General features: G+C 36.4%; 1 protein-coding gene and 1 non-coding gene across 6 annotated transcripts in view; both read left to right on the top strand.

Moving 5' to 3' along the window:
- Marchf7 (membrane associated ring-CH-type finger 7) overlaps positions 1 to 14,872 on the top strand; it is a 36,424-nt gene that overhangs the window by 1,964 nt on the left and 19,588 nt on the right. For all 5 annotated transcript variants that reach the window (XM_090342771.1, XM_090342770.1, XM_090342769.1 and 2 more), the window contains exons 2-3: positions 9,935 to 10,099; positions 12,763 to 12,952. In XM_090342771.1, the coding sequence (XP_090198897.1) occupies positions 9,947 to 10,099; positions 12,763 to 12,952 (343 nt within the window). In that variant the 5' untranslated portion in view covers positions 9,935 to 9,946. The remainder of the gene's footprint in view (positions 1 to 9,934; positions 10,100 to 12,762; positions 12,953 to 14,872) is intronic.
- LOC150056312 (U6 spliceosomal RNA) lies at positions 10,470 to 10,576 on the top strand. The gene has a single exon (XR_016537364.1). It is a non-coding gene; the product is annotated as a U6 spliceosomal RNA (small nuclear RNA).

Genomic DNA, 14,872 nt, shown 5'->3' with positions numbered 1-14,872 from the left:
TTACAAGACCATGTCGCAACATCATTCATGGCTGTTGGGGAACCAATTTTTTTGTCAGTTCTATATCCATTTCTCACACCCCTTCATCTGTTGTATGTACTAAAGTTACCCACATTTTAACAGCTTAGGAAGATGATTTTTATGATGCAGAGTTTATCAGGTTGTATAAAATATTTTTGATGATTTGTGATTTGTCTGATGGCCAAATAAGATTTCACATTACGAGAATGTACTTGACACAGCATCTTCCATTCACAACGCATGAATTAGACTAATGTATAGATAACATAGATTGTAGTACTATTGTAGGAACAAAAAGGAAGGGTGTTTAATCTTAGGAGAAAATAACAGGAAGTATTTCTTAAATTAACATGTGGAGGGTGACTAGGAGTAGGATTTAAAAAAAAAAAATAAACCCAAAGTCATGCTTTTTTTTTTTAAGGAAGTTACAATTTGCTTCCCATAGCTGAAATTTTCAGTAAATTAAATTTAATCACATGGAAGATCTGCTCTGTTCTGAGGAATGGAGAGTTTGTTTTAGCCCTAACCCAAATAAAAATTATTAGATAATTTTTAGTGACACATTTCTTTTGTTCCACATAGTGCATGTATAAGTGAAATGGATAGCTTTTATCAAACCAAACTTGTATGTGTGTGTGTGTGTACTGGTTCTGGGGCTTGAACTAAAGGCCTGAGTGCAACCCTGAACTTTTGTCTTCAAGACTAGTGCTCTCCCACTTTGAGCCACAGCCATGGGTTTTGGTAGTTAATTGCTGCTAAGAGTCTAGGGTAGTTTCTTGGCTTTGAATTGAGATCCTTAGGTCTCAGCCTCCTGAGTAGAATTGCAGGTTTGTGCTACTGATGACCAATGTCAAACCAAACTTTCAAGCAATAAATTAACCTTAACTAATTTGTTCAAATACAAATAATGAATGAAAATAGGTCACATTAGAAAGATTACAATTTAAAATTGAAAAGATTTTGAGTTCACACTAAAATTACATGCATTTTAAAGCAGAATTCCAGTGTAGTGAATCCGTTTATCTAATTGCAAATTCTTAATGTTTTGCAAAAATTTTATTTTTAATAAAGTTACTAATAGGTGTCCCCCCCCCAAAAAAAAAGCTCAAAGAAGGAATAAAATTACTTTGTAATTTGAATTTGGCTGGAGTTTACTTTTCACTAGTCTTAATTTTTATTATTTTTTTCCTGACAGGAATGTAATGTGATCAAAGCAGGTTTTTCCTGTTCTCAGCTATGTTTCTCTGACTCTCCTGGTTAGGCTAGATCAGGTGAACACTTGGTTTTAAATCACCTACTGCATTGCATCCATTTTTGTCAGCTGTTTTTTTGTTGTTGTTGTTTTGTTTTTTGGTCAGTCTTGGGGCTTGAACTCTGAGCCTGAGCTCTGTCCTTGAGCTTCAGTTCAAGGTTACCACCCTACCCCTTGAGCCATAGCGCCACTTCCCGTTTTCTAATAGTTAATTGAAGAGTCTCACGGGCTTTAATGCCCTGGCTGGCTTTGAGATACTCAGATCTCAGCCTCCTGAGTAGCTAGGATTATAACATGATTCACCAAGCCCCGCCTGTCAGCTATTTTAGGAGAGGGAAAGGTCTAAACTGGGAAAGCTCCTCACTTTGCATTGAGCCCTAAAATGGTTTCCAGTTAGTGAAGTGTGAATCATGATGCCTATAAATTCATTACAGAAAGGCCTGGTTATCTTTCCCATGGAGGTATTAAATGTTTACCTGATTTGTACTTTAAGATTAAATGTATCTATGTTAAGTATGTGTCAGTGAAAAACATAAGGGAAATAAGGCTCCAAATGTTTTCCCACAGAGCTTCCCCCACTTGATCACTTGTAGCCTGCATGTGTCTATTCACTAGGATTGGTAAACAGAATATTTCTCTCATTTTTAGGAGAAAAAAAAGATACGAGAGTGAGGACAAATAATTGTAACTGTGCTTGCAAAGATTCTTTGTCTTGTGATACATTGGTGTTTTGTGGGGTCACTTCTCTTAAACCATAAGTATATTGTGTACTGATATACTTTTGGTAAAATCCATGCTGTAACTTCCCTTGATATTTAAGACAGATTTTTGACTCAGACTCAGTTTAGAACTAGGTTTTTCATAATAGATTAAGGATAGAAAGTAATAGGATAATAGTAGGAAAGAAAAAATTATGGAATGTAAGAAACCACTTCAGAATCAATTGGGTTAAAATTGCGACTGCTTTTTACAATTCTGTGAGCCTGTTGGGTGGGCAGTACATCTGGTTTTGTTTGGGTTCATTGAGGTTCCATCTTCAGCTGGAGGATTTCCCAGCTTGAGAGATTCAAGATATTGACACATATATCTGGTAGTTGTGATCTTGGGACAAGAGAGGAAGAAAGAATAGGAGTGTGAATTACATTTTGAATCATTGATTGATCATAGTAGCAGAAAACACAGTGTAATTGTGTTTTTCCAGCAATGACTCAGACTTATAGGATAGCTAGTATAGAAACAGAAGTTTCCTGGCAAATATGTAAATATGGTATGTGTGCTTTGTTCTGTTTTTCCCATTCTTGGGGCTTGAACTCTGGGCCCAGGTGCTGTCCTTAAGCTTTTTTTCTCAAGGCTACTGCTTTACCACTTGAGCCACAACTCCACTTCCAGTTTTTGAGTGGTTAATTGGAGATGAGTATCAGATGAGTGTCACAGGGACTTTTTCTGCCGAGGCTGGCTTCCAATTGCAATCATCTGATCTCCTCAGCCTCTTCAGTACCTAGGATTTCAGGTCTGAGCAAGCCACCAGTGCCCAGCAAAATGCTTTTTCTTAAACACAATAAATCTCACAGCTTTTCAGATTTCTTAAACTAAAACTCCAAGCCTTTCAGTGTTACCACTTTGGGAAAACTTTGTTTGTTTGTTTTTCTTTTTCTTGTGGCCAGTCATAAAGCATGAACTCAAGCTTGTTCATGGCCTTTCTACTTACAGGCACACTTGTACTTGAGCCATGATTCCACCTCCAGCCTTTTCCTGGCCAATTTTAAGTGAGAGTATGATAGTCTGAAATATTCAGACCTTAGCCTCCTGAATAGGTAGGATTATAGTTGTGAGCCACCATCACTGGGAAAAACTATAGTCATTTAGAGTGGGAGAACTCCTTTGCTCCAAGTATTTTCCTATATTACCTACAGCTTTGCTTTTGAGGCATGGTCTCATTCTGTAACTCCAATGTGGCTTTGAATTCAGGATCCTTCTGTTTCAACCATAGAAGTGCTGGGAGTAAATGTGTGCACTTACCACTCCATGCTTCATTTTATGGTTTCATAGTATTTCCAATTTACTAGTTCAAGATAATAATTTAGGAGAGGGAAGTTCTTTTTTTTTTTTTTTTTGCCAGTCCTGGGCTTCAGCTCAGCGCCTGAGCACTGTCCTTGGACTTTCTCAAGGCTAGAGCTCTACCACTTGAGCCTCAGCACCACTTCTGGCTTTTTTCTATGTATGTGGTACCGAAGAATCAAACCCGGGTCTTCATGCATGCTAGGCAAGCACTTTAACCACTAGGCCAAACTCCCGGCCCAGGAGAGGGAAGTTCTAAGGAAAGATTTTAAAAGTAGAGTACTAGGCTGGGTGCTAGAGACTCAAGCCTAGAATCCTAGCTTCTCAGGAGGTGGAGATTTGAAGATCAAGTTCAAAGCAACGCTTGAGATGTGGCTCAAGTGGTAGAGCACCAGCCAGGAAGAGCAGAATGAGAGTTGGGCCCAGATCCAACACATACACAGAAATAGAGCCCTAGCCCTCTTTGTAATTAACCAACAAAAGTCAAAAGTCGAGCTTTGACCCAAGTGGTAGAGTGGCAGCCTAGAGTGAAAAGTTGGAGTTAGCGCCTTGAGTTCAAGGGCCAGTACAGTTCTCTTTTCCTGTAAAAGTTACATATGAATTTGTTAAGGCTAAACAGAACAAGTTGAAGTCTTACATAGTTGTCAGAAATATAATTTGTGAAATGGGTGGGCATATTCACACACCATGTCCCCATCCTGAGGCTTGAACTCAAGCCTTGTGCTGTCTCTGAGCTTTTTTGCTCAAAACTAGTGCTCTACCACTTGAACCACAGTGCCACTTAGGGCTTTTTTTTATACTCTCATGGACTTTCCTGCCTGGGCTGGTTTCAAACCATGATCATTAGATCTCACCCTCCTAAGAAGCTAGGACTACAGGCAAATTTAACATCCACCCTAAGCAGTTTTTAATAGTCTTTTCAAAATACTTGAATTGGCATTTGTTTTCCATTTTTTCCCCTCAGTGCCTTTGTTAATAATGTCTTATTTCAGTATATAGTCATCCCCTGTTTCTTACGTGGAAAGCTCATTTTCAGAAATAATTAGATGTCTCTCATGTATCACCTTGTTTGAATTGATTGTAGATATGCCTTAAATCAAATTTGGGGTTTGAGTTTTCATTTTTATTATCTAGTCAACATCACTCTGGGCTACAGATCTTCACAAGGGCTGACAGTATTGGAATAATAACTTCTGGATTGTTTGATTGTACTGGAGTTTGAACTAAAAAATTTGTACTTGCTAGACAAGTGCTGTACTACCTTTGTCATGCCTTCAGCCTCTTATTAGAATAACTCAAACTTGGAATCCAGTGTATTGTGAGGAGTACATTCTTACCTTATTTATGTTATAAGCTTTAACTTCACTCCACCACTCTAGCAAAGAACATTTGAATTTAGAACTCCACAAATTCCCTCAGGGCTGAACTGGTTTTCCTAGTTATCCTTTCTGAGTTCTCATTTTACTTACTAGTGACCTAATAATTCTTGTCAATTTTTCATTGCTTTTATGAAGAAGCTCTTGATATTTTGTCAATCATTTCTTATTTTAAGGACTGGTTTGAAAGGCTGCTCTTAAGAATTGAAAATTCTAAGTACGGTTTGTACATCTGTGCTGTTAGACTTACACTGTAGCATGGTTATTTATTTTTATCCTGTTACGATATGAGAGGGTAAATCTAATTGTCATGTTCTATTATTAGGTATTCAGTAACTTTTAAAAGTTGAACTGGGCCGGGCACCAGCGACTCATGCCTATAATCCTAGCTACTCAGGAGGCTGAGATCTGAGGAGTGTGGTTCAGAGACAGCCTGGGCAGGAATGCCCTGTGAGACTAAATGATCACAGAAAAGGCCTGTTATCCTAGCTGCTCAGAAGACAGATCTGAGGATCATGGTTCAAAGCCTGTCTGGGTAGGAAAGCCCCTTAGCTCCAAAAAAAACTACTTAGAAAAGGCTGAACGTGGTGCTATGGCTCAGGTGGTGGAGCACTAAACTTGAGCAAAAATAAACTCGTAGACAATACCCAGACCCAGAGTTTGAGCCCCAGGACTGGCAAAAAAAAAAAAAGTTGAATTGGAACTAAGGGTTTTTGATGGTACTTGGAAATTAAATAGAAATCCTAAAGAATTTAGGATTTCCAAAGACAGCTTTGCATGTACTTGAAATCTTCAGTCTTTTACTTGAAGATGAATGATAGCCAAACTATCATTTGAAAGTTAATATTAAAAAAAATTTCCCCTCAGATGAAATTATTCAGCAGAAGAATGTGTTCAAACATCCTAAAATGAGTTCTACCAAGAACAAACAGAGTCTTGGTTTTAGGATTGTAATTCTGTGTTTTTGTAAAGATTTGTAGTCATCAGGGCTCACCTGTACTCTCTTAAGAGGTCGTATAGTAGTCAGTACTTTTTAATTTAATTTAATTTTTTAATTGCACTGGTCCTGGGTTTTGAACTCAGGGTCTGGGCAGTATCCCTGTGCTTGCCACAGACCCACTTATGGCTAATTAATTGGAGACTCTCAGACTTCTTCCCAGGCTGACTTTGAGCCAGGATCCTCAGTTCTCAGCCTCCTAATAGCTAGGATTATTGATGTGAACCATCAGCATCCAGCTGCTATTCCTCTTTTAAACTTTTCATTGGTTCATATTCCATAGAAACATGCTGTAAATAATCTCACTGTTGTTGCAGTGACCTTTGTGTATATGATCCTTGTGCCTACTACTAAGCAAGCCAGTTTAACCATTAAGTAACTCTCCTCCTTCATAATCAGCTTCTCAGATAATTTACATTTCTAATGTAACATTAAAATAATATGATCATGTTTTTGTTCTGGAGGATGGGAAGTCTAAAATTGAAGAGAGCATCTGGTGAGAGCCTCCTTTTATTATCTCAGGGAAGAATGCAGAAAGGCGAGAGAAACACAGGAAAACAAGAGAGATTAAATCTGGTACTTCTTATAGTGGGTATTAGTCTATTCATGATCATGAAAAGCTCATTTCCTAACCTTCTCATTAGGCCTGTCTCCCAACCCTCTTGGATAGGGATTTTGTTTCTAACACATGATCTTTTGGCAATATATACTATATCAGATTTATGAAAAATGATGGAAAGCATTTGAAATTTCTTTGGTAAGTGGTGCTGTTTCTATTAGATTGAAAAGCAAATAGAAGTATGTATAGTAAGCATGAATTTTTCTTCAGACAAAGCCTGACATTGTATAATGAGTGAAAAACTATTGTCTTCTCTCCCCCATTATCCAAGTAGTCTCTCTAATACTTGGAAAGTCCAGTCAGAGGAAAAGTTTGTGAGATGAATCTTGCATTAAACAGATTACTTGAAATCTTGGTAATCTCATAACTGGTAAGAATTAATTTCTGAATTCTACAGAATTCCTCTAGGCTTTTACCTAGATTAGAAGAAGGTTTAAAGCAAGATTTTTTTTTTTTTGAGAGGTGGGGTTTAAACTCAGGGCTTTGTGCTTCCTAGGAAGACATTCTACCATTAGCCATATTTCCACAGAACAGAAGTGAATAGTCTCTTTCCTTCTCTTCCGTCTGCAGGTCTTCTAACTCACAAGAGCTGACAATTTGTTCTTCCCCAATAAATTTTTCTGCCTTGAAAAAAAAGAAGTGAATATACTTAAATGCTATCTTTTTTTTTTTTTTTGCTAGTCTTGGCACTTGAACTCAGGACCTGGGCACTGTCCCTTGAGCCCATTTATGCTCAAGGCTAGTGCTCTACCACTTGAGCCACAGGGCCACTTCTGGCTTTTTTGAGTATTTTATTGGAGATTAGCGTCTCATGGGGACTTTTTTTGCCCGGGCTGGCTTTGAACTAAGATCCTCAGATCTCAGCCTCCTGAGTAGCTAGGATTATAGGCATAAGTCACCAGTGCCTACCTACAAAAGCTATTTAGTAGGATTTTAAAAAGTCTAAACTATCACATTAGTACAGATACCTGTTTTTCACTTAATTTATATATGTCACTACTTAAATGTCTTGAAGTAAAGGCACACTTATCAGAGTAAAAGTATGAAGTGTTAGGTCAACGACCAGTTAAATAATAGCTATAGGAACTCTATGGCTAAAAATTTTTATGAAGTGTGAAAATCTCAACTATTGATATTAAGATGCACAGCTCTCTGGCTCATTACCTTGTTTTTGATCTGAAGCAAGTTCTGGAGGTCAGAAAATATGGCCTCTTACTTCTGGGCCTGCCTACGTGGTCATTCGTAGATGTGTTCATGAGAGATGTGAACACAGAATTCTAGTGGATTGTCTTGCCTGAAACTTGAGTGAGGCTCAAGGTAAAAATTGTTATGCAAGCTGTGTGTAACAGTCATAAATACTATATGCAAATTGAGTGGTGGCAGAGATAGTCACATCAAGCTCAAATTTTAGTTATGCCTCATTTTTTTTTATAGAACAAGTTTTAAAAAATAAGTCCATGATGTTAGCAGAGCTGTTAATGAAGTACAGTGCCTGCACTACAAAGGAAGACATCACTGGGGATAAAATTTTATTTTACTACAAACACAGGAAAAGAGAACTGTCCAGGTCTAGAATCAAATTTAAACCTAAAGAAATACTACAAGAGAAAGTAGCTAAGAGACCATTAGATTAGAAGACTATACATACGGACTTGTTATATATTCTTTTCTTCTTCCTTTTGATTTATTTATTTTTTGGCAGTCCTGTCTCAGAGCTTTTTTTCACTTAAGGCAAGCATTCTACCACTTGAGTCATAGCACCATTTCCACTTTTTCTGTGATTTAATTGGAAGTAAGAGTCTCAGACTTTTCTGCCCAGGCTGTTTTCCAACTGTGATCCTCAGATCTCAGTCTCTTGAACAGCTAGGATTACAGGCTTGAGCCACCCTTGCTTAGCCATGGCTGTTTCTTTAGTTGTACACTAGACTCTTAACTTCTTTGTAGGCATTATCTCCATGTATTCAGTTGTGTTTCACCCTACCTTATGTTTTGTACTACAAAGATAGTATCTCATTACTTTTGTTTAGTATTAATGTGTTGGGCAAATAGGAAGAAATGTTTCAAATGAATGAATGTCAAAGATATTTATTACAGAACCTTGTTAAGTAGCCTGGTACAAGTTTTTGATGTACTACACATTTTATCTTTCTCTATTTTTTTCTTTTTTCTTTTTTTTTGCCAGTCCTGGAGCTTGAACTCAGGACCTGAGCATTGTCCTTGGGCCTTTTCTCAAGGCAGAGCTCAACCACTTAAGCCATAGTACCACTTTTGACTTTTCTGCATATGTGGTTTGGAGGAATTGAACCCTGGTCTTTGTGCATGCTAGGTAAGCATTCTACCACTAGGCCAAACTCCTAGCCCCTATTTTTTTTTTCTACTTTTGACCTGTAACTTATGCAACAAAATTATATAAGTTTTCATGTAACACTTACGTTGTTAAAATTCAATCATTTTATGTAGAGGAGCTACCAAAAATAGTTCTATGCAGTATCAAATTATCTCTCTCAAAGGACTCTGCCTCTTTGTCTTCTCCCAAGGGATTTGCCTTGAGCAGATTAGTTTCTTCGTGCAAGTAAGATCTGGGTATAAATAGAATCAAAGTATACTTTGATGGCATAATGAAGTAACATTTTGTTATTAAAAAACTGTTGACAACTTTCAAAAAGAATATTAAATCCCTGCTTAAAAATCTTAAGATTATACACATAAAATCCTTTTGTTTAATAGCCTTGAACACATATACTGATTAGTAATTTATAGGTTTTACTTTTTTGATGCTGGAGATTCCATTATATGATTTTGAATATCAGTGTTCAATCATGAATAACTTTCTCCTGATGTATTCTTCATTTGAATTTCCAATTTAAAATTCACTAATTTCTAATTACAATCATTTTTAAATTATATTTTTATTATCTTTAAGTACTTGCACAAATTGCCATTCAACATGTCATTTTACAAAGCATCTTGATCAGTAAGTATCCCTTCCCTTACCACCAAACCCCTCAGTTTTCCTAGTTTAATAGGATCTGCAAGTCTTATGTGCTTATTAGATGTGCATGTAGCTTAAAAACCTGATGGTAGAAGAGATTTCTTAAGTTAGGTGCCTCTGCTTTCCAAACTAGGCCACTTTAAGGGACAATATATAGACACTGTTAATAATTACTATGGGATATGACATAGATTTTACAGTGCATAAACTGAGAATAATCTAAGCAAATGGTGGTGAAACTTAACCCCATACTTAGTCCCAGTTTCCAACTTTCTTTTCAACTGATGCTTTGTGGTGGTTAATTGGAGGTAAGCATCACATGGGCTTTTCTGCCCAGGCTGACTTTGAACTGATATCCTTAGATCTCGGACTCTTAAGTAGATAGGATTATAGGCATGAGCCACCCGTGTCTAATGTGTTTGTTACATGGGAAACCTTGATTGAACTTTCAATCTGTGGCTTTACAGGAATGGGAATGATGATAGTTTCACTGATTATCTTTTTTAATATAATTGATTTAGTGGTTAATTCTTGATTTAAACTGGTGATTAAGGAAGATTAAGAATGAAAGGCTTGCATGTTTTTCAGAAGATAATTAATGAAAATTTACCCTTCATAGGAAACGTTTAGAATGGAGTCTAAACCTTCCAGGATTCCAAGAAGAATTTCTGTTCAGCCCTCCAGCTCCCTAAGTGCAAGAGTGATGTCTGGAAGCAGAGGAACTAGTTTAAATGATACCTACCATTCCAGAGACTCTTCTTTTAGACTGGATTCTGAATATCAGGTAACATTTTAATTTTGGATACAAGTAAGCCAGATTTTTGAGACATTCTGTAATCAAAATATCATTAAAATATTAGTGAAATAAATGGCTAATATTCAGAAGTTTTGGACCTCAGAATTAGGGTGGGGTACATATAAAATACTTTGCAAAAGCAGAAAAGTTTGTACTTGAGAACATAAATATCAATTTAAGTTTGTAGTGATGTTTGAATGGCTCTTTTAGCAGGCCAAAAGCTGTATATTTTAAAAAGCACACATGTTTGCCTGTACACAAAGCACAGTGGGAGTAAGGATTTTAAGTGTTATTTTTGAGAATATGACTTCTAAGTATATTGCTTTGTGGAAGGAGAGGAGTTAAGATTAATGAGGTGGTGCTCGCTTCGGCAGCACATATACTAAAATTGGAACGATACAGAGAAGATTAGCATGGCCCCTGCGCAAGGATGACACGCAAATTCGTGAAGCGTTCCATATTTAAAAAAAAAAAAAAAAAAGATTAATGAGGTGACCAAGTCTAAATCATTGTGAAAATTTCTCTTTGGGTATTGAACAGTATGTGATGGTACAAAGTATCATGTAAAAACAGACAATCTTGCATAGTAACAAGCATAAAGTGTTCAGGGGAAAATGAGGTTAAAAAAGTTTTTCCAAAACACTACCTGCTCTTAACTGCTTTCAATTTTTATATTATTTTATTTTTTATGGTGTCAGGAGACAAATATTTGCTCTTGCTAGGCAAAGTTCTATCATTGATTATATATGATCTGCTTACTTAACCTTATTTTAAATGTTAAATAATATTGATAAAGTTTTGTCTACTGATCTTTGATTTGTTTTCATGTATTTTATTAATGAGCAATACAAATTCTGAACCTTGTTTCACTAAACAGACCTTGGCAAATGACTTATTTTCTTCTTCATGCGACCTTTCTGATAAGATTGCTAAAAATTAGCCTGGGCACAGTGACTCATATCTTTTAAATTCAAACCTCAGTACAGACCAAAAATAAGAGTTAAAATAAATAGGTACATTAAATAAATACTACCTTTTACTACATTGATTTGTTGTTGTATTATAGCAATTAAACTAGTTTAGATGCTTCCTCTGGATATATTTTAGATTTGTTGAAAGGTGCTAGATTATAAAGACCATTTTTTTTTTCTTTTTTGGGGGGGCGGGGAGTGGGGGGGTGGTATTTAGCTGTCAAGAGACTTTAGCTCTCAATTGGCCATTTTGCTCTTGGGTGACATTCTAGCTCTTGAGACATACCTGTAGTCTAGCATTAATTGGAGATAAAGTCTCATAGACATTTTTGCCCGGGCTTGATTCGAACAATGATAGTATCTATGATAAGCCTCCAAAGTAGCTAGGGTTACAGACATGAGCCACCAGCTTATATAACATTTTTATGGAGACTAGAGTAGATTTTCTGCATTATATTCAATAAACTGCATAAACAATTAGAGAACAATAGTTTATACAATTTAGTGGTATTTATATGAGATATTTTGTGTTTAAATATTTATATGTTAGGAAAAGTTAAGCATTTTTAAATATGTTCTTTATATAGCTTGAATTTTAGGTATGGAATTTCTAGACTTTAGAAATTCTTTTCCTGTGTTTTGTTTTCTTTGTCATCCATGGGGCTAGAATTGAGGGCCTGGGCTCTTTTCCTGAGCCTCTTTGTGCTCAAGGGTAGGCTTCTACCTCTTGAGTCCTTTCTCTGTGTATGTGTGGCTCTTCATGCATGCTAGGCAAGCACTCTTACTACTAGGCCAAACTCTTAGCCTACTTATTTTTTTTTTAATGTTTTATTTGATTGTACTTTGATTTTAACTGAGGATCTGATCTGGGTGCTAATCCTTTAGCTTTTTTGCTCAAGGCTGGAGCCAGAACTCCACTTCTGGCTTTTTGCTGGTTAGAGAAAGGTAAGAGTCTTACTGACTTTACTGCTTTGAACCATAATCCTCAGATCTCAGCCTCTGGAGTAACTAGTATTATTTGTGAGCCACTGGCATCTGGCTTGTTTTTTATATTTTGAGGCAGGTTCTTGTGCATCCCTGGCTATCCTGAGCACTTAAGTGCTCACCATCAGAGTGCATTACACCTAACCAGAAATAATTTGAAAAAAGAATGTCATTACTTGTAAGACTCATTTTCATAGTAAGGCATTCGCAAACATTTTATGGATCCATGGTGTTCTTAGATGTCCTGTCTTTAAGAAGTCAAAACAAGTGTCTAAGAATATTGAACTACTTCATCCTGAAAAACAATCAGAAAGTGTTTGTTTCCCACTGTTTTGTAGTCACACGTAGATATAGCTACAAAAAAGATTTGATTTAATCAAATCAACTTGCACATGAGAAAGGGTATCAATGTTTGTGAAATAATGCACCTTCTATCTGATGAATATAATATAACCCTTCTATTAATTACAATAAAAATATATAAAAAATAAATCAACTTATATAGCAAATACAATTGCAGAATGTAGGAAAGGAATGAATAGAAGACATCCAATCTAAAGATAGAAAATCTTCATGATAGAAAATTAGTGCTTGGGGAATAAATGGTTCTTAGAAAATTGATTAACTATTAGAGATTAAATTTTGTATTGACTGTAGATATTTTGTTGTTCCTTATTTATTTTTTAAAATTTATAGTCAGCATCAGCATCAGCATCACCATTTCAGTCTACATGGTATAATGAATCTGAAATAACTCAGGGAGCTCGCTCAAGATCACAGAACCAACAACGGGATCATGATTCAAAAAGACCTAAACTTTCCTGTACAAACTGTACATCTACCTCAGCGTCAAGAAATGTTGGAAGTGGATTAAATTCTGTATCGGGTAAGGATTATTTAATTTCCGTAAAAGTTAACAGATACATATTTTAAATTCTTTTTCTCTAGAATATAGCATAATTTTTCTTAGATTTAGGATTGAGCAAATAGAATTTTGTGTAAGATAACAGATTGGAAATTGTGTAGAATTTGTAAGATTTTACTTTATGTTAATGTTAGGACTGAAATTAACTTCATTTTGCATTTTTGATTTGAGTTTCATACAAATATCAGGCTGGTAATGTGGCTTTAGTGGTAGAGTGTTTGCCTAGCATTCATGAAGCCCTGGATTCAATTTCTCAGCACCACATAAACGGAAAAAGCCAGAAGGGGCACTGTGGCTCAAGTTGGTGTAGTGCTAGCCTTGAGCAAAAGAAGATGAGTAACAGTGCCCAGGCCCTGAGTTCAAGCTCCAGGGCTGGCGAGAGAAAGACAGACAGACAGACAGATAGATAGATATCCTATAGTAACAGGCTATATGTAGACTTTAATTCATTGCAGTTAGCTGAACATTACTAAGCATGTCTTCTGGAAATGAGGTACAGAATCGTGCCAATCCCCCCCCCCCCCCCCAAAAAAAGATGTGTGCACTAATCTCATAACAAGTATATATAAGGAACTAGAAAACTACGATCGTAGCTGTCTTTAAGTAGAAGAGTAGCATTGGGCAGGTACCCACTTACATTTAGATGGTTTGCCCACAAAACTATAGCTTGGGCCGGGAGTTTGGCCTAGTGGTTAAAGTGCTTGCCTAGCATACATGAAGACTCGGGTTCGATTCCTCGGTACCACATACATAGAAAAAAGCAGGAGGTGGTGCTGAGGCCCAAGTGGTAGAGCTCTAGCCTTGAGAAAGTCCAAGGACAGTGCTCAGGCCCTGAGCTCGAGCCCAGGACTGGCAAAAAAAAAAAACTCTATAGCTTTTGGTTTATACACAAAAGTATGTATTTCTTGAACCAATGTTGAAAGAGTAGGAAGTGGAGTTTCTTTTTTAAATTCTACTCTTCAAATAAAGTGTTAGCTAATATAAGATTAGTGAACATGACCTTACCATAGACAAACACTACTGTGCCAGTATATTTTGTTCTCTTCTGCTGAATGATGGCATAACATTGAATACACTGAGCCATTTCCCTTAATGAAGAGGAATTATTAAGCTATTGAAACTAGGAAAGGTAGAAGCAGAATTGAATAATAACAATGAGAAAAATAAAAGGTTTAATTTTTAATTTTAATATGAGATGAAATCCTATACTATTTTAGATTATAATTCCAAACAGAGTGAGCTATAGCAGTAATGAAAGTTTTCTCAAATTGGTAGTATATATCAGTGGTAGAATGCTATGCTTGACATTTATATTGTCGTGTGTTGTGGAAACTTAATTATTATTATATATGAGGATAGATTTCAGTTTTAAGAAAGTGTTTTCATGTAATATATATATATATATATATACATATAATAATATATACACACTAAACATGTGTGAGGTTCTGGGTGCTAGTCCCAGGACTAAAGAAACAAAAACAAGAATGTTTAAGTAAGAAACAATTTTGTGCCAGGGAAGCTGGTGGCTCACACCTGTAATCCTAACTACTCAGGAGGCTGAGATTTGAGGATCATGGTTTAAAGCCAGCCTAGGCACAAAAGGACCTGAGACTTTTATTTCCAATTAACCACCAGAAAAATGGAAGTGGCTCTGTGGTTCCAGGGGTAGGGTGGTAGCCTTGAGCTAAAGAGCTCAGGGTCAGCACCCAGGCCCAGAGTTCAAGTCCCATCACCTGCAAAAAAAAAAAAAAATTGGAGTTCATGAGTGAATGATTTTATGTTTTTCTGGATTTTGCTTCTGCTAACGGGGGATTCCCAAAATAAATCATAGTAACCTCCCTCTGTATTAATAAAGATTTACTATGGTCAGAAACTTGG

Source organism: Megascapheus bottae, chromosome 12 (genome assembly GCF_031878675.1).
Source record: "Megascapheus bottae isolate mThoBot1 chromosome 12, mThoBot2.hap1, whole genome shotgun sequence".
Taxonomy (NCBI): domain Eukaryota; kingdom Metazoa; phylum Chordata; class Mammalia; order Rodentia; family Geomyidae; genus Megascapheus; species Megascapheus bottae.
The sequence above is the reverse complement of the archived record's forward strand: the minus strand, read 5'-3'. Positions and strand labels throughout refer to the sequence as shown.